This window comes from Protobothrops mucrosquamatus, unplaced genomic scaffold (assembly GCF_001527695.2).
Source record: "Protobothrops mucrosquamatus isolate PMUCROS unplaced genomic scaffold, P.Mucros_1.0 scaffold18, whole genome shotgun sequence".
Taxonomy (NCBI): Eukaryota; Metazoa; Chordata; class Lepidosauria; order Squamata; family Viperidae; genus Protobothrops; species Protobothrops mucrosquamatus.
This window is the reverse complement of record NW_015386403.1, coordinates 1,533,248-1,552,691: the sequence shown is the minus strand read 5'-3', so window position 1 is coordinate 1,552,691 and position 19,444 is coordinate 1,533,248. Positions and strand designations below refer to the sequence as shown.

Here is a 19,444-nt window from a genome sequence, read left to right as displayed (position 1 = left end):
TAGGCCTCTGTCAGATCTATGGACGTCAGAAGGTCCCCCTTCCTGATGCTTGCTAATATCGAGTGAAGGGTTTGCATTTTGAATTTTTTGTACTCCAGGTGTCTGTTCAGTCTCTTTAGGTCTAGTATTGCTCTCCACCCCCCCGAATTCTTTGGGACTATGAATAGGATGGAATAGAATCCTTGTCCCCATTGATCTCATTCTACCGGTTCTATAGCCTGAATGTCCAGGAGGTGTTGGATGGCCTCCTTGGTGAGGTTCTTCTTGATCAGATCTTTTGGAGATGGGCAAGGAATGAACCGGTTCGGGGGCGTTGAGAGGAATTCTAGAGATAGGCCGAATCTGATGGTATTTAGGACCCAGAGGTCTGTGGTGGTGGCTTGCCACTTGTGAGCAAAAAGGGCTAGCCGGCCACCAATGGGGGAGCCCCCCCAGGCCATCACTTGGATCTGCGGTAGGGACGCCCCCCGGCTCCTCGAAAGGGCCGCCTTGCTTGGGTCTGTTGTCTGAACCTATCCCTGTTATTGTTTCTCTCACCTTGACGATCCGATCTGGGTTGATAGGGCCAGGAGAAGGCCCCCTGATCCGTGCCTGCATCAGGTCGGAAGGACGGTCTGCGGGAATAGGATGGAGTTCTCCTCTCCGTCCTCTTTGTCAGGTGGGCCAGGATCTTGCGTTTGTCCTTATTTTCAATTAGATAAGGGTCAAGCGCCTCGCCAAAGAGTCGGCCGCCTTTATAGGGTGCCGCCGCCAAACGCCACTTAGCCTTCATGTCTGCTCTCCAATGTTTGAGCCACAGCAATCTGCGTGCACCAGTGTTGTATGCTATTGCTCTGGCAGAGAAATTGGTTGCATGTAAGGAGGAATCTGACATGAGCTCCGCTGCCGCTACTAACCTTCTTAAATTCTAATGCGTCTTCTCCTCCATTGGGGGAATACTCGACTGGAGTTGGCGTAGCCAAAGAAGAGATGTCCTGGCGAAAAATGATGTAGTGATGCCTGCCTTGATGGCCCACGCTGAGGCTTGGTGCGCCCTGCGGAAGATGAGGTCCATCTTCTTGTCCTCTGATTTCAGGGCCTCCGCTGCATCCCCGGCTATCGGGGGTGGAGAAAAAAGGGTTGCAATGGGTTCATCTACTGTCGGCACTTCTATTATCTCTGATAGCGCCGGGTCTATGTTGAACATTTTCTTGTCTGCCCCCCCCCCATTGGGAGGAAGGAACCCGGTGCCCCCATATTGTTCTGAACAGAATCAAAGAAGAGAGGAGGGCAGGGAACAAAATGTTGGGTATAAGTGGGCTGTGAGAACACCTCGTTGTTTGTGACCTTACTAGTTGAGGGACCGGTGGAAGGTTCTTTCTGTGGAATCGGGGGCCTCTCTATGTTTGCGGTGCTGCTGGCCTTGTGCAGCAGTGTCTTGAATAAGGACGGGTTAAAGAGGCCCACAAACGAAGGAGGATCTGGAGATACATCCTCTTCATCGGACAGCCTCTGGTCCGTAAGCTCGTGGTCCTCCGCAGGAGCCCTCCTGCTTCTGGAGGACCTAGAGGAAGAAATAGAGTCTTGGTATACAGAGGCCTCCTCTTGTGAGAGGGAGCCACCCCTTGAAGCCACAGACCCTGTTCTGGAACAATGGTGCCTTGAGGAGGCCATGGCCTGTGCAACAGCCTGAGATATCAGGGATTGTAGGTGCTCTGAAGACATTGCTGCATGAATGTCTGAGCTACGGGTGCCTGATTCTGAACCCAGATCTCCAGGCCCCTCACTTAGGGAAGATCCATTCCCCTGTTCCGTATCAGCTTCAGCTTCCAGAGGGTCCTGACTAGGCTTCCTAGGCCCAAATACTTCCTCCTCCCTGTAATTGGGTGACTCTAATTCCTCCTCAGTGGAATTTTGCCTCCTTTCCGCTTGAGAAAATTGTTTCTCTAGGGCCTGGTGTCGTCGCTTAGCCTCTCTATCCGCAGCTTTGGAAGGCCTTTTTGCAGAGATTGCCTTGGTCTTGATCTTGCCAGCCACTTCCTGTTTGGAGGATCTCTGTCTCTTACGAGCAGGAGGGCTGCTGATGGAAGGTTCCTGCGCTGTTTGGGCTGTGTTTGTATCTGCCATTTATAAGACTGAAGGGATTCTCAGTTCAGATAAATTCAGGATTATTGATAATTGATTTAACTCTTTTTATCAATTTATTTATTTTTATTTTCTTTCTTTCTTTATTATTATTATTATTATTATTATTATTATTATTATTATTATTATTATTATTATTATTATTATTATTATTATTATTATTATTATTGATGTGGCTAGGAAGAAGGAAGGAAGTCTGAATCTGATTCTCTGTCTGAGCAGCTCAGCCGGTTCTCTGGAGGCTGCTGAATTCCGTTTGTGTATTAGCTCAGCAGGGCTCCGATTCCCTAGCCTCAGGGCACGTGGAGTTAGCTCTTCTCCCTGTGTAGTTCAGCCGATGAACTCCGTTTGTGTATTCTGACTACGCAGCTCAGCAGGGTTCCCTGGGCTGGTGAACTCCGTTTGCGTTTGCGTTTGAGAACAGAGCCAAATCAGGTAACTTCTGAAGATTAGCTCTCTACCGGACGGAGGAATTTCAATTGAAGCTGCTACTCTCCGCAGACCAGTTGATCCTTGGGAGAGAATCACGGATTTTAAAAGGCTAGTTTCAGAAGAACAGCCTTCGAGTGCTGACTAGTGGGAAGCTCTTGGATGGAAAATCCCTATGGGAGGGGTGAGATGGAAGGGGAAGGAGGAATGCTTCCCCCTTTTGCCCAGAGTCACACTTGGTGACCGGAAAATGGCGTCTGCTCTTTGTCTGTCCGGCTACCGGCTGGCTTCAAGCCAACCTCGTGGCTGTGCTGGGATCGGCTAATCAGGCAGCAGAAAGGGGAAAAGGAAAGTGAACCGCTGTTCGTTTTCTAGCAATTCCACCCCCCCTTCGAATTAGTCCGAGTATCAAGAAATCAAGAAATACGACCTTATCTTCAGGAGTCAATGAAATTCAGCCTAAACGGGCTCAAGACTAGTCGAGACTGGGAAAGGGAGGTCCCAGGAGGAGAGGCGGAGCAAAATTGGTCAACTAGTCTACGGGCAGAAGACGAAATTAACCCATGAGTGGATGCTCCATTCGTCATGATGGAGAATGGGTTGATCAATAACAATTCACATCAAACTAAACTACTCTTTTTGAAGGTTATTTGTTTAATTGACCATGGGGTAAAATAAGTATAATGCATCTTTATTTCAGCAAAATATTTGATGAAATGTCCTGAGATATGCAAGGAGAAACATGACAAAATGTGGGCTAAAATTAGATGAATAAGAGATGGTTGTACCCAAAGTATAGAAATGGCTCTGCATCAAACTGAAAGGAATAGTTGATTGTCATACTTCAGACTCCAACATAGACCAATATTCAACAGTTTTCTAAATGACTTTGATGAAGAATCAGAAAATATAATGATCAAATTTGTAGATGAAAACGATTGGGGGTTAACAAATACCTTACAATATGGTGATCTTGAGAAGCTAGGCAGAACAATGAGCAGAGTACAACAAGACAAATTCTAATATGGGCAAATATAATCTCCTACATTTGGATAGGAAAAATCAAAGGCATAAACATAGGATAGAAGATCCACAGTATATGCAAAAAAAGATCTTTGTATCTCAATAAGATCACATGACATAGTATGAGTCAGCTGCAAAACAAGAAAGTGCAGTCCTAGGCACAAGCATAATGGAATGGAGTGGAGTGGGGTGGGGTGGGGTAGGGTGGAATGGAATGCAACAGAACAGAATACAACAGAATATTTGGCCAAGTGTGATTAGACACACAAGAAATTTGTCTCTGGTGCAGAAGCTCTCAATGTACATGCAAAGTAACAAAGTAATAATAACCATAATATGATACCTATAACAGGGGCTAATAAAAAGATGAGAAAGATAAAAATAATATTACACCCATTGTAAGAGAAGTAATTGTTCTTTTCTATACTATCTTGTATCCAGGTTTGGCACTTATTTTAGAAAGACACTATCAAAAAGAGGAAGATGACAATGTATGTAATGGCTACAGATGCTGACTGAGTGTGCTCAACTTGGAGACGAGATGAGATGGCTGTGAAGAAACATGTTATATGCATTGAAGTGTCTGAAAAACTACCATATAAACTATGAGGCAATAGTGTTCTGAATAATATCTTGACAATTACCAATGGATTTTGCTTACAACAAAGAAAGTAGTTTTTGTTTGGAGATCAAGAGAGAATGTCTAATAGTAAGAATTGTTCAAAATTGGAAAAGACTGTTCCAAGAAACTCTGAACTGTTCTTTTTTGTAAGTGTTTGAACAGAAACTAGATGGACATCTGACAGGATATTATAGTAATGGATTCCTCCATTAGGTAGAATTTTGGGTTAGATAACCTTCTAATCCTTGCATTGTATTAATAAATAATAATCAATAAAATTAATAAATAAACAGGAAATAATATTAATGATAAAAGAAGGAAATGTTGACAACTGATGTAGCAATAGCAATACCAGGAGTTAGCAGAGTAGAAAAAAAAAACAACTGGAGAAGATCACAAAGTATCCAGAGTTGAAAATCAAAATGGAAAGATTAGGCATAAAATGCCTATCGGCACATTATGAACAGCACTTAGAAAATTATGTGCATTGACAACATATCCGTCCATCAATTACAAAAGGCCATAATGCTTGGATTTGTTCTGATAAACATTATGACTTTCTAGGTTCTTCGGAAAGAATCAATACTGTGTTTTCCTGAAAATAAGACCTTTTTTTATTTTGCCTCCAAAAGAAGCATTAGATCTTATTTTCGGGGGATGTCTTTTCCCCCCCACTGTCTTGCCTTGCGGTGACAGCACTAATAGCCCCATCCAGGCAGAGCCTGCATGACTGCTGGCAGATTACTTCTTCTGTTGCCACTCGCCTCCGCTCGCGCACATCATCCCCAGCCTCCATTTCGCTGGTGGAGGCCTTCAGGAAAGGCCTCTGCAGCCCAGAACAGAGCCTTGAGTTGATGTGCACGTCGCCTTCCGGCCTCTGTTTCACCAGCAGAGAATTTTTTCCCGTGTGCCTCACCCCACCTCATGCAACCAAATGGTGGGATGGAGTAGGTGTGGTCTTAACTAGGGCTTATTTTGGGGTAGGGCTTATATTAGGCGCACACGTAAAAATCAAGCTAGGACTTATTTTTGGGATAGGTCTTATTTTCAGGGAAACACTGTATATATGAAGGCCAACGCCAGCTAAAGAACTGGCATCTATGATATATGTAATAATAATAATGGCCCCAAATCCAGTCTAAACATCTGGCTGACTGTGCAACCAACAATAGTCATAATAAGGTGCCCCCAATGAGGCACTAACTTGACATGGTTGTGGGTTGGGTAAGACCTATGCCAAAAGTTCAATCCTGCTGGACACATCTTATCAGAGGAACCAGACCAAGAATGCCTCTCCCATAAATAATATGGCGAGCCATAATTTACAGAAACCCATACTGGATTAGTTATCACTCAGGTCAACAAGGACAGTACTAAATGTTGGTGTTTGTGAATATCTAGTGACTTGGAAAGCCAAGGGAAATCATAAAAACAATTAAGAAACAAAAATTAGAATATTTCGGACATGTAGTGCGACACCCAGAAAAATACGGCATACTCCATTTAATCCTCCAGGGAAAGATTGAAGGCAAATGAGGTCCAGGCAGAAGAAGAACATCGTGGTTTCAAAATCTAAGGGATTGGTTTGGACAAAACTCAGCAGCACTTTTTTGTGCGGCTGCTGATAAAAACGGGATCGCCAACATGATCGCCAACGTCCGATAACGGATATGGCACAAGAAGAAGAAGAAGAAGTGACAAATGGGCTACAGGATTGTAGATTGAGCAATTAGAACTAGCAGCTGCAGGACTACTGGAAGAAAAGCTGGACTATAAATCAGATATCACAAATATATAAAAACTAAAAACAAAGTCTTGTTTTGTTCACATACTTTACATACATGTATATGCTGATGCTTTATTTAAACTTATATTTGTATTTGTCCATATAATGTGTTTTATTAGCGTTGTAATCAGTGATTGCAGGTCCTTATAATGTGTTTCACTAGTGTTGTATATCAATGATTGCATGACCTCTGTAGATGTCACACACTAAATAAATAAGTAAGGTAAGTAAGTAAGTAAGAGCAGAACACAGTCTAACAGGTAAGCATCCTTTTAAAATATGGAATAAGGTATTCACAGAAGTAGAATTGGAAGAACTGCAAAGATCAACTTGGGGCAAAGAAATTGAAGCCTTGCCAGAAATAGCTCCTATTATAGAGGTAAACCAGGGGAAGCCAGCATAGCTACCAAATTGTTTTCATTCCCAAATGAAGCACCCCTTCTTCTTCTTTCTCCTCAGAAAGAAGACAAAATGAAACAAATAATAATTCAACTTCAAGAACAGCATATACAAAAAAAAAATAAGGTTGCATACATTGAAACTTGTTCCAAAGAAACAGCTAGCACAAGAATTAAAAGATGTCAATATTATAATGTGAAATATAAGCACCAACTCATTGCAAGAAGCAAACCAACCATATTTGGTTGGTTTGCTCAGGTATTGTAACTAAATACCTGAGTTGCAAAATCAACAAATAGAAAAAAAAGCCAAACAATGCATTATCAAAATAGAAGATGAGGTTGGAAAATAAGATCAGCACATTAAGAGTTAGGATTAGGGTCAGTGACAAGATGATTTTGGAAAACTGCAAGAGAAAGAAGACCAACTTGAACGGAGCTTGTATACAACAAGACTAAATAATGAATAAAAAAAGATACATGGTAAGAAAAAATATTAACCAGTACATTAAAAAAAAAACCAGGCCAAACAGTAAACAAGAACACCTGGCAATGGCTAAGAGTAGGAAAGAAAGAAAGAGACGAAAGGGCTAGTTCTGCACAAGACCCAAACAAATGCACACACAAATCCTGGAATTGAGAACTCAACAATAGACAGCAAATTTGCTTCTGCAAAGAAGCTAAAAGAGTGGACCACCTAGCTAACTACTATAAAAATATCACACAGATTGACTACAAACAAGTAGAAATAATGGTGCACTGGAATATCTATAAGAAATGCCACTTACTTACACACAAAAATTCGTGGGACCACAAAATAAAGAAAGTAATAGAAAGTGAAGAAGATAAAGTGCTCTGGGAATTCAAATAGACAAGCACCTGCCACAAAGCATTCCAGACTAAACAAATGTCATTAAAAAAAGAAAAAAGAGTCTGGATGGCGGATATGGCAGTACCTGGGGAAAGCAGAATAGAAAACAAAGAACTGGAGAAAATCACAAGATTCAAAGACCTGCAAATGCAAATAGAACAACTGTGGCAGAAGAAAGCAAAATAGTATCAGTAGTAATAGGCTCCTTGGGTGCAATGCCAAAACAACTGGAGTACTACTTGAACTTGAATACTGTAACCATTGGTCAATTTAACATCCTGAGATACCTTTAACACCAACAGACAGTAACACTTGTTATCCCAGGTCCTTGGGAAGGATTCAGTTGGTAGAAAAAAATGCCAAATCCAATCTAACTATGTGACTGACTGGCTGACTTTCAATATATTGAAAAAGTATGCAGTTCAATTTCCTGTGACTCCTCACTTGACCCAACATTCCCCAATCTGTCATCTCTAACTGTATCTCCTATACTCCTCAAATACATCTAAAACTTGAATTGTTCAAAATATTAAGAGTATTAACAGAATATACGTTCATTTAATGAAATTACTTGCAAAATATGGCAATATTTTGAAAAATTAATAATTGAAAACTAGACTAATGGAAGTCAAGATTATTATTGGTAAGAATCTAAATAACAGTCATGGGCAATTTTTGAAGAAATTGAATGAAAAGCAAAATGTCTTCAAGGAAAAACAACAAAGAAAGTCCAGTTGCCCTTTGAAAAAGCATTTTTCTGACCACCATGACCTGGATCTCCATAGATGGTCACAGGCAGATAATCTCTGATCAGAGTTGGAAGTGAATTTATTTATAGATGTTAGATATTCCAAAATATACTGAATGTTTCTTTTATATTTTGAAATAAACTGTGTATGTACAAAGTTAGTATCACAATAGCTGGCAGCAGCAGAGATCCTGATGAGCCATTTTAAGCTGTAGATTCAATGTAAAAGTTTTTGAATTGTCTTTCTGATTCACTTGATTTAAGTTCATCAAACATTACTACAATAAAATATCTGTTTAATAAATACAAATATACTGTCAAGTCTACAACAAACCTGGCTGCAGCCATTTTTGTTGTTCTAGATTGCCACAAGAAAGGGAGGGGAAAAGATATTTCTGGTAGTCTAAACACGAGCAAATCTTGTGGGAACCAAGGTCATTCCCACACTGGAGTGGAAGAGGAGGATTGTTTAGTCAGAAAGCCCGTCAAGTCGTTCTACTGATAGCATTAGTAGAGGGTGGGAATTGTTACATTGTATTACTTTGATTCTAGGAAGGAAAGTTTAGATTTGGTTTCACTTTTGACTGTGCTGATGCTATGTACCCAATAAGCATGTTCTTTGAGGAACTTTCCTGTCTCGGAGTTCTGATTTATTTGGTCTCATTTGTCGAAACCATGACATATACTTTATTTCTTCTTTCTTTATAAATGTAAGTTTAAGAAAAGCTGTCCAGATAGAATAGTTGGAGAATTCTTACCTATATGATAAAAAGATCCCATCAGTATCCAAAGTAAGCTGTACTCTTCCATTTTCATTTGACACATCTGAAATGATCATACATGAGAATTTTCAATATGTTAACTGCAAGATGCATGAATATGAATGTATAAAAATATTATACCTTTGGTTGGAGATATGTACAACTGGAGAATATGCACAATCATACTTTGGAAATATTTATAAAGCCTGTAATACCTATGCTATGCTTAAAATATTTTTAATAGGCACTACACAATAAATAGTTTTCTACAAACGTCTTTACCATTATACATGGAAAGTTTTAGTTGCATTGTATTATACTAAAAAAGCAAGCACAGTATTCTATTAGAGAAGTAAAATTGTGTTGAAAAATGTATCATGTTAATAGCTCAATCAAGAGCTCTGATAAATCAAATTTTATAAATTTCTCCCTCCCTATAAATTCTAATGAACATTAATGTTAAATATTAAAATATGAACAGTACAATTTAGTCTCCAGATTGATTGTTGTAGCACATTTCTTCTGAAAGATAATAAAAACTTGATTTCATAGACGTAAGTGATTTCAAACTTAGCAGATTAAATTTGACAAAGTCTCTTAATTCAAGGTTTCTCGAAAGGCACTTTAAAGATCAGGATAGATGGGCCAGAGCGAAGGTAAGCAGCAGCAGCAGCACAACACTGAGGAAAAGATATTGGGAAAACTATTAATTAAAACTTCAAGCCTGTTTTTTAAGGTGTTAAGAAAGTCTCCATCTCCAGACTATGTTATCTCCCAAATTTGATTACTTTACTTTTATCCCTCATCCAAGGTATTTTTAAAGATGTTGAAGAGCACTGGTCGTAGGATAGGGTCCTAAGGAATCCCCTGCATATTCCCCTCGATAGATATAAATTTATTAAGCATCACAGTTTGGGTATAGTAATTCAACCAACTGCAAATTCATCAGGCAGTGAAAATATTCATCTCACATTGTTCCATTTTATAAACAATATCAATTTTGTCAAATTTGTTATTGAAATCTTATTCTAAAACCAGAACATTTTTTGGTCTATTAATATAATAATTTTATCTAAAAAAGCAGTATGATTTGGCAAAGTCTATCTTTAACATACTGGTTTCTAGTAATCACGTTTGTTTTTACGTGTTTCAAACCTACTGCTTATCTTTTCAAGGATTTTCTAGGTATTGATAACATACTGATTACTCTATAGGTACTTCTAAGCACATTTTCCCACTTTTTAAAAGATTGAAAAACAGAAGGTCATCAATTTGAAAAAAATTGTATTTGAAATTGTATTTGAAAAAAAAACCATTCACAGAACTAATTGATTAGAAATATTATAGTCATGAAAATCACAGATTTAAGATAAAAACTACATTTGCCCATATTATTCTCTACTTAAATATAGGGACACATCAATAAAGTGAGGGAAAATAATCAAACTATATTATTTATTAATTGTAGACAACTTTAAAATATAAATTTATAGTCAAAACGGAAAAAAATCTCTTTTTCTCTTTATAAGTTGCATATAGATCTTTATTATTAAAGTTTTAAAGAAAAGTAATTTGCTGCTTGGATAATCAAAATATTTTGAATTTCAATTTTCTACATTTCACAAATCAAGATGAAAGGACAAATAATATAACCAGAAGAATATTACATTCTTTTTTGTAAAAAATAGTTAATGTTTGATCATTATTAATCACCATGGTTTCTTCTCTGAAGTAACTCAAGAAAAAAATCATATACCAGTATGTATATTCTTAAAAGGGCACAATCTGTGATCTTAGAGAAGAAAAAAGTGAAAAGGAAAGAAGTTGCTTACATTACGAAGTTGTGAAATGCAATTGCATATTTTTAAAATACCACATACTTTCATTTTAGCATATCTAAAGCTTAATAATTTAATGATTTATTCAGTTTTAATTTATACCTTCAAAATATTCTGAGATGCCACTGGAGATCATAACAGTGGTCCTGGTTAAGTCAAATAATAATTAGAGCTTTCACTTTAAAGATGAGATTATTTTTAATTATTGAGTGAAGTACTTGAGGTACCATACTTATATAATTACACTACTCATTAAATGGTTATTGAAAGCTGAAATGTAATTTTAATGACAGCTACCTATTTTTCTTTGCACACTTTGTAGATGACAGATCAGTCAAGAATACTGGTTTGCTCAAAATTTCTTGCAGCTGCAGTTGAGCTTTCAGGTGTAAAACAATTAAGCTGTGCTTATTTTAAAACTTTTTAAAAAAGATGCTCTCTCAATTAAGCGGTATTTTTATAAATGCAGAAATAGCAAAGAAAGTAAATTGGCATCTAAGAAGAATAAGTGGATATTTTTCTTCTCTGTAGTAACAGCAGACACAGTATACAAATATGATGCTAATATATACAATCCTTGAATTTTAGCCCTCGGAAGAAAACATACACAATTCTTGAATTTTAGCCCTGTTGGGGGGGGGAGGTCAAAAGGTATGGTAACACTATGTAATACTAATAATTATAAATGCAAAAAACTTCCTGCTGAGCCAGAATTTACTATAATTTATTTTTATAAAGATTTTTTTTCTAATTGATTTGAAGATCAAAATATAAAACAGTCTTTCTTTTTCACTGTGCAAATCAAACAGATAGATTTGTTTCATTAACAATATTAAATACAGTATTTTAAAATTATCTGCATAGGGAAAGGCATTATAATTTAGGAAAAGCAAATGCTTTGTTCCTAGTTGAAATTAATTATACCAAATATTTATGAAAACATCTGTTCCATACAATTATACATTTTTAATTCTAGCACTGATAAGTTCAGGTTTTTTTCTATTTGAAGCATGGCAATTAAAGAATTAAAAATGTTATGGGGAACATACAACTTGAACTTTTATATACAACACATGTGAAATTTCTATAAAACAAATCCCATATTATAGAAATTTGTAAAAATGACTGCAATAAATCAAAACTCACTATTTAATGAAATACAAAAATAGGAATAAAATGATATTTTTAAATTAAAAGTTAAACTATTAATTTTTGCTTAGTTATATTATAAAGTACATTTAACTATTTTGATGATGAATATCCAGTTTGATTAAGATAGTATACCTGATACTGCTTCCACATGACAACAGAGGGTGCTACAGAGTTTAAGATCAATAAGAATCAGGGCCATAAGCTTTCCTTTTGGATTTTTTGTATAACACCCTTGCAACTACAGTGTTAAATTCAATTTACACCACCTAAGCTTTAAAAATGATTAAACAGAGCAAGCTTGAAGCAGCATATAGAAACCAAATATAACCTCTTCAGCTACAGAATTGTGTACTGCATTTTGGATAGTTCTAAAATAATTATTAGGCTACAAAAATTCAGAGCACTATATTTTTGTATTAGAACTTTTTAAAATAAAACTGTAAATTATACCAACATTTTTAAGGAGAAAATTATCTATACAATAGTAATTGAAAGCTTTGACTGCTTTAAGAAAATTAATTTTTTTTCTCCTATTTGGTAGTAATTCCCAGCTGTTTAGGATAAGAATCTCTTAAGCCAGGGGTGTCAAACTCGCAACATCACATGATGTGTTGCAATGTATCATGACTTTTTTCCCATTGCTGGCAATGGGGTGAGCGCGGTTTCGGCATGATGCAGTTTGACACCCCTGTCTTAAGCCATTCTATACGAAGTAATACAAATGTTTAAATTGTTCATTGAATAACCAAAAGTTAAATATAAAAGTCTCTCAACTTTATTATTACCAGAAGAAAGCACAGAAATTTAAACCAAATTAATCTGAAATTCAACTCAATTTAATGTAATATTTTAACCCGTGCAACTAGGGAACAGTTGCCCTTACCAGAAATGTGGCATGAAAGGAGCCAATGGCAAATATTCTTAGTAGCTGGAGAAAGCAGGGTTCTTCTGGAGGGTTTTTGGCGACTGACATATTATGACACAGCTTCTAAATTTGGTCATTATACATTCTGTATTTTAATGTTAATTTAATTTTGGATTTGTATCTTGCTTTTAACATTTATCTTCTCTAAGCCACTTACAGTTCAGCTGGTTTCAAGCAATTCAATAATTGTTATAAACATTTATTGATCATTCGTTCAGCAACTGTTTGAAGTTGCTGAACAAGTGGTATTTAGCACTGGTCATCAAAGTTCTGGCCATCACACAACCCCCATAGTCATGTGATTGTGATCTGAGCACTTGGCAGGTGGTCACACGAAGTTGCAGTTTCTGCATTCCCAATTATCACTATCTGTGATCTTCCTTGCCAGCTTTCCACAAGCAAAATCAATGGGCAAACCAGCAGTGAAGGTTGCAAATAGCTTGGATAAATATCTCCATGGCCATTTACTTGCTTGTCAGCCTGTTTGCGAGCTGCCTGGGACTTGCAACTTCCTTGCTGGCTTGCTAACTAACTTGGGTTGTTGAAAGCTGGTAGGGAAGTTGCGAGGAAGTTCTTGCCTGATTTTTGTTTAACAATCGCAATGGGGACTACTGGGATGACCACTGCTAAAGTGATGCAGTCCTTGATATTATGCTTTATGATTGTATCACTTACAACAGAAATTCCAGTCATAATTATTGTTAAAGTAAGAACCTGTAATATTTAGAATCAAGGGAAGTGTATTTAGTGATGTCATAAAAACTTGGAATTAATAGGCCACTAAGAAATCTATTCAATTCACAATTTTCAATTCCATTATAGATCAAATCTATCACTGTTTAAATGTTATCCCTGAGTTTGGTCCCAATTTTCATATAAATCTTCCTATTCTTAGACTAAAAACTGAAAATATTCTGAAGTTTCCATTATGCTAAAAATAAATACAACATTATTCAAATACCAGGGTTTGTGAAAAGTTTAATTTCCTAGGAGTTATGTTGTTATTTCTGGTAAAACGTAATGGAATTTTGCTAATACCAGAACTGAACTGAACTGAAACGACTTATGAATTTACTTATGGATAAGAGATGTGATATTATTATTATTATTATTATTATTATTATTATTATTATTATTATTATTATTATTTATTAAATTTATATATGAGAGGAAAAGTTCATTTGTTGTATTTTAAGAGGAGGTGAAAAGTTCCTAAAATTGTTTACACTTGTAGAAGTCATTTCTTTATATATTTCTTCTTTTTTTTTGTTGCTCTTATTTTTTTTCTTTTTACGTTTTTCCTGGGTTTTTTTGCATGTTTTACTCTTTCTATTTTTCTACCTTTCCTTTATTTTGTGTTAATTTTTTCTGTAATTACAATATTTAATATAATTACTTGAAAAAAATGACAAAAGCTTGATGATTATTCTGGGTGATTGTGATGTTTCATTTAATGTCAGTTATCAGTAGATTCTATACTTAAGCGCAATTAATAACCCATTATATTAAAGTATAATTGCTTACCCCATTACTTTCTTTAGATTTGTCTCTATATACCATATATGAAAATTAATTAATTAAATGTATATTTCTTCTCAAAACAGAACATATATAAAATACAAAAGTTTGGTAGACCAAAATGATGCAGGTATCTGTTTGTAAATAAAAGGTAAATATATTTAGCAAGGTAATATTTTACTTACAGAAAAAAGTATGTTATTCTATAATTCCAACTCCATTTCATGATCTCAGCTAAAAGACAGTGTACAATTGAACACTGTTTTAAATATTAGAATTTATATCTGTATGGTGCTGGAAACATGATTTCTAGCTTCATTTCTACATTCCACATCAAATTTTATTTTATTTTATTTTTATAATAATGTTGCATTTTATTCATTATTATTTAATATCTATTCTGGTAAAATATTAAACTATATAAATGACTATAAACTGCTTTCTGTAAAAATCATTTGTGCTAAATGTCCAACCTTCTTCTGGCTGTTTAAAATAATTGTTTGGAGAAAGGCATAGCTTTGTTTCCCCCCCCCGCCCAAAGCAATGTAGATGTGAAAATGGATGATGGGAGCCCTGAATCACAGCCTTACTTTGTAACTACTGAAATAAGAGCAGTTAAATTGGTAAAGTAATAGCGATAAGTGCAGAACGGAGTTTATATAAGAATATATAAAATTAAGATGCTGCTATATTTTACAGTTAGAACAATCCACATGCTATTAAGATCAATTCAATCACAATTCCAGAGTTTTTAAACGATTCCAATATCCACTGCAATTACATATCCATTGATTATTTTAAAAGATATTCTCCAAATTTCTGTTTGGATAATTTGTTAGTATCTTTGTAAATATTATTGCGTAACTCTTCATACCAGCAACATAGGATAACCTGATACTTATTAATCCAGAGGTAAAACCCAGTATTCATTAGACTAGATACAGACAATGTGACATGCACTTAATCTATCTCACTAAGAATGAATGAATGAATGAATTCAAATTTTATATGACTGCCTATATCAGTGGTGGCGAACCTATGGTATGTGTGCCAGAGGCGGCACTCGGAGCCCTCTCTGTGGGCACACGTGCTGTCACCCCAGCCCTGCCTTCCCCCGCAGCCCCCTACTCACCAGCAGCCTCCCGAGACTCGTCCCTGAGCGCGGCCCATGCGGAGCAGCGCAGCCAAGCACATGGAGCTGGGCAGCTGGGACAAGACTCCGCCTTTGCACTCCATTGCACACAGATGCTGCTGCAGGGTATGGGCGGAGGGCATGGCCACTATGGCACTGCTGGACCACCTGGGCGATCTGCGGTGGGTGGTGGAGGCGGTGAGTGGTCCTGCGGGTGGGCGGGGCGGAGGCAGAGTGGGCGGGATGGGGCGGAGCGGAGCAAGGGTGGTTTTGGGGCACTCGGTCTCTAAAAGGGTCACCATCACCGGCCTATATCATAAAATGACTTTAGATAGCTCACTATAATTCATAAAAACCATAGTTAAAAATGAAATATCTTTCCTGCCAGGGTCCAGAATAAACATCAAAAATGAAATATCTTTCCTGCCAGGGTCCAGACTGCAGCTCAAACCCTATCCCAGCCCAATGCTTTGGGAAAGAGCCAAGTCTTCATAGCCATCCAGATGACAAAATAGAAAGAATAATCTGAATCTCAGGTAAAAGGCTATTCTAAAGAGCTGGGGCACACTAAGAATGTATACATCTGAGAGGGGAGGGGATCTGGAGCACACCCATCCTATCTAACAGAATAGATGGGACAGATAACCTTTGGCTTAGAACTGGGAAAGGAAGACTGAACTGGTCTCTCCAGTGGCCAGGAAACAGTATTGATACTATAAATATCTATCATTCAACAAATGCCAGCAATAGACTTTGTAAGTCTTAGAGAGTATCTAAGCAAGATGGCTCTGGACCTGTGGTGCCAGGGCAAGGTAACTATTCTGATTTCTTTATATTTGTCATCTTTAGTAATGTGGTTAGTTTTTGATTGAAAGGAACTTGTTTATTTGAAAGTCAGTTTAAACCTACATGAATTAAAAACCTTAGCCTTCTACAAATAACTGCACTTGAATCAATGCTGTTAATATAGATGTACGTTGTGCCAATTATGAAAAAAATATATCCATCAACAAACCCATATATATTTATATTGCACAACAGTATCCAAACATTTCAACCAATAAAAAAAAACAACTTCACTGCTTAGTCAATTCTGGTATCATGGTAATTAATAAATGGCAGGAAGTATATACAACAGTTACAGCACAATGCTTTAGTATATCTTATTTTCTGTTTATTTTTTATTATAAAAGTTATGTCGCTTTCAAGATTTCCCTGCACATTTCAAAAATCATGGAACAGCTCTACCTAGAAATGTGTCCTTGCTCCAATTATTCTACCATCCCAAAAAATTAGTTCTCAGTGTGTGCCCTGACAGAAAAAACAGCAACTGAATACTTTGAATATGAGTAGGCACCATATGAACCTCTATGGTAGAAGGCATTGATGGTTCATGCTATTACAGTGTTAATGGATTTCCTATTTTAAAGAATGGCCAGATACATTGTGGTGTGTAGCAGTTTATTCATACTCCATCAAAAGCTAGCAGATAATTAAAGGGATTCATCTGAGTGCTAGAAAAAATGCCCTTCCATAAATTCCAGACATAGATTAAATCAAAGATTTTCAATACTCTAAGCAAGATGCAAGATTGTACCTTTCAAGAGTTTTACTGTGTGGCTTTCACAGTAGCATATTCAAAAGAATGTGAAACAATGAACTCCTCACTGCTGCCTAATTGCTTTGTTGTGGGAGGCTACAGGCTAAACACTCAATTGAATATTACCACCCAACTGTTTTCCTAATTACAAATCATTACACTAAGAAGATTTTATAGTTAAGATAGAAAGAAAATATATGTGAAAAGAACCCAAAATATTGCTAAATAGTTAGAAATTAAATATAGGGTCAGAGAAATTCTAAATAGCTGCTCGGTTAGAATGAAAGCAGAAATCATCACTACCATCATAAAGTTATACTAAATGTTATTTAGCTCCATAATAAAATAATTTCTGTAATACCAAAATGTAAAAATCTGTCAGGGCCTCATCTGAGGAATATTTCTAGTAAGGTGGCAAGTGAGGTGGTGTTATTGAGCTCTTTGCAACAGTTAAATCAGGCTCTGATACAGGGCCTGGAATAGAATATATCCTCACTGGACACTGTTTGTCTTAGATGTTGAATAGAGACCACCAAAATGAATGTAAGAAAACAGAGAGGCAGATGAATAATCTTTTAGCCAAATCAGACTTGAAGCTGAGTTGATAGAAGATTTCTATACACTAGGATGACCTTCTCACTAAATAAGACTTAATGAGCATCATCAAAGTAAGTGTAGAGTAGTTACAGCCTTCAGTATAAAATTTTCTAAAATGTAAACATAAATAATACATAAAATGAAATCTTTTCAGATGAGAATATATTTGTCATCTTTTTTGGGCATACTATGGAGATTTAACACTTTTTAAGCCTGCTGTCTTCTCCATCATAGTAGTCTTCTAAGCTTAGAATGGTGACTTTGATCAGGAAAATAATACAGGGGGGGGGAGTTAAAAATCTCCAGGCAGCTATTCATAGCAATTTTCAGCAAACAACTATGCATGGACAATGAAATTTGAGAAAACTGATTAAATGTTACAAAAGTAACACTCCCAAGTAAATATAGATGCTTTTACAGAATGCTGGTTTCCATCCTTTTGCATAAAATTGTGCTGGAATTTCAATTTAACTACGAGTAAAATATTATTGTCTGTATCATCCCTGAAAATTTCATGGAGGTTTCAGAAATTTCAGAATACAAGTTGTCTCTGGAAGAATCCAAATAGCGTTATGTTAGTCTTTCCACTACTATTATAATGGTTAGTTTCATGACAATAAACATCAGCCAAATATTTAGCCTGGATTTGGTATTTTTATCCACCTATCAGGTATAAGGACTTGGGACAGGCAGATATTGCTTTTTGATGGTATTAAAGCTACTGTTGTGGGATGCAAGCTGTTTAGTAATTGCTGCCTTTTGCAATTGATTGATGGTGATTTTGTTAATGGCTATGGTGTTCAAGAGGTGCTACACTTGTTTTGAGATTACACCTAGGCCACCTAATACTACTGGTATTATCTCTACTTTCTTTTACCAGTCAATCAATTCGTTGGTCTTTACATTTTGTGATTTTCTCCAGTTCTTTTCTCTTCTCCTCTGCTGTATTGTATTGTATTGTATTGTATTGTATTGTATTGTATTGTATTGTATTGTAATGTCCTTTGTCTGGGCATTTTCATCTTTCTTATTGACAATTAATAATAAGATGTGTTATGTGGCAGATGCTTGTCAGAGCATTTTATCTTCTCCCTTTTCTATTAATTTGTCTATTTTGTGGTCCCAGTTCTTGCTTGTAGACAAAAAATAATATTTTTTGCAGATATTCCAATGACCCATTTTTGATATTTTGTCATGCTATTGTTTGTAGTCAATCTGTGCAACTATAGCAGCTAACTAGGTGGTCATTATTTTCTCAGCTTCATAGCAAAGGTAGCATTTGCTGTCTGTTGCTATTTTCTCAATTCAGCCCTTGTATGCATTTGTTCTAAAGACTTGATTTTGTGCAGCCAGAATTAGCTCATCTGTCTCTTTCTTCAACTTTCCTGCTCTTAAGTCATTGTCAGGTCTTGTAATTATCTGCTTTGTTTCTGAATCCTTTCCAAGGACCTGGGATAGGTAGATATTGTTTGATGATGTTAAGAGCATTATTTTAATTATGATTTGTCACACAGTCAGCCAGATATTTAAACTGCATTTGGCATTTTTATCCATCAAGTCCTTCCCAAGGACTTGAGATATGCAGGTGTCATTGTCTGATGGTGTTAAATGTTTCACTGTAGGTTGTAAATTGTTCCAAGTAAAGATACCTTTTGCAATTGACTTATGGAGATTATGGCTTGTCACACATTCAGCCAGATGCTCAGACTGGATTTGGCATTTTTGTCTGCCTATCAAGTTCTTTCCAAGGACCTGGGATAGCCAGATGTGGGTGATTGACGGTGTTACAGAAGTAATCTGTTCCAAATAAAGCCGCCTTTACTTTACTATCAAACCTTTACTATTGAGCCCGTCCCAAGGACTTAGAATAAGCAGATGTCGATGTTTGATGGTGTTAGAGATATTATCACAGAATGTAAG

General features: G+C 36.5%; 1 protein-coding gene across 1 annotated transcript in view; it reads right to left on the bottom strand.

The window, feature by feature from the left end:
- Positions 1-19,444, bottom strand: part of TBC1D5 (TBC1 domain family member 5) — a 358,979-nt gene that overhangs the window by 197,018 nt on the left and 142,517 nt on the right. Inside the window, exon 4 of the mRNA XM_015810742.1 lies at positions 8,760-8,826. Coding sequence (XP_015666228.1) covers positions 8,760-8,826 — 67 coding nt within the window. The remainder of the gene's footprint in view (positions 1-8,759; positions 8,827-19,444) is intronic.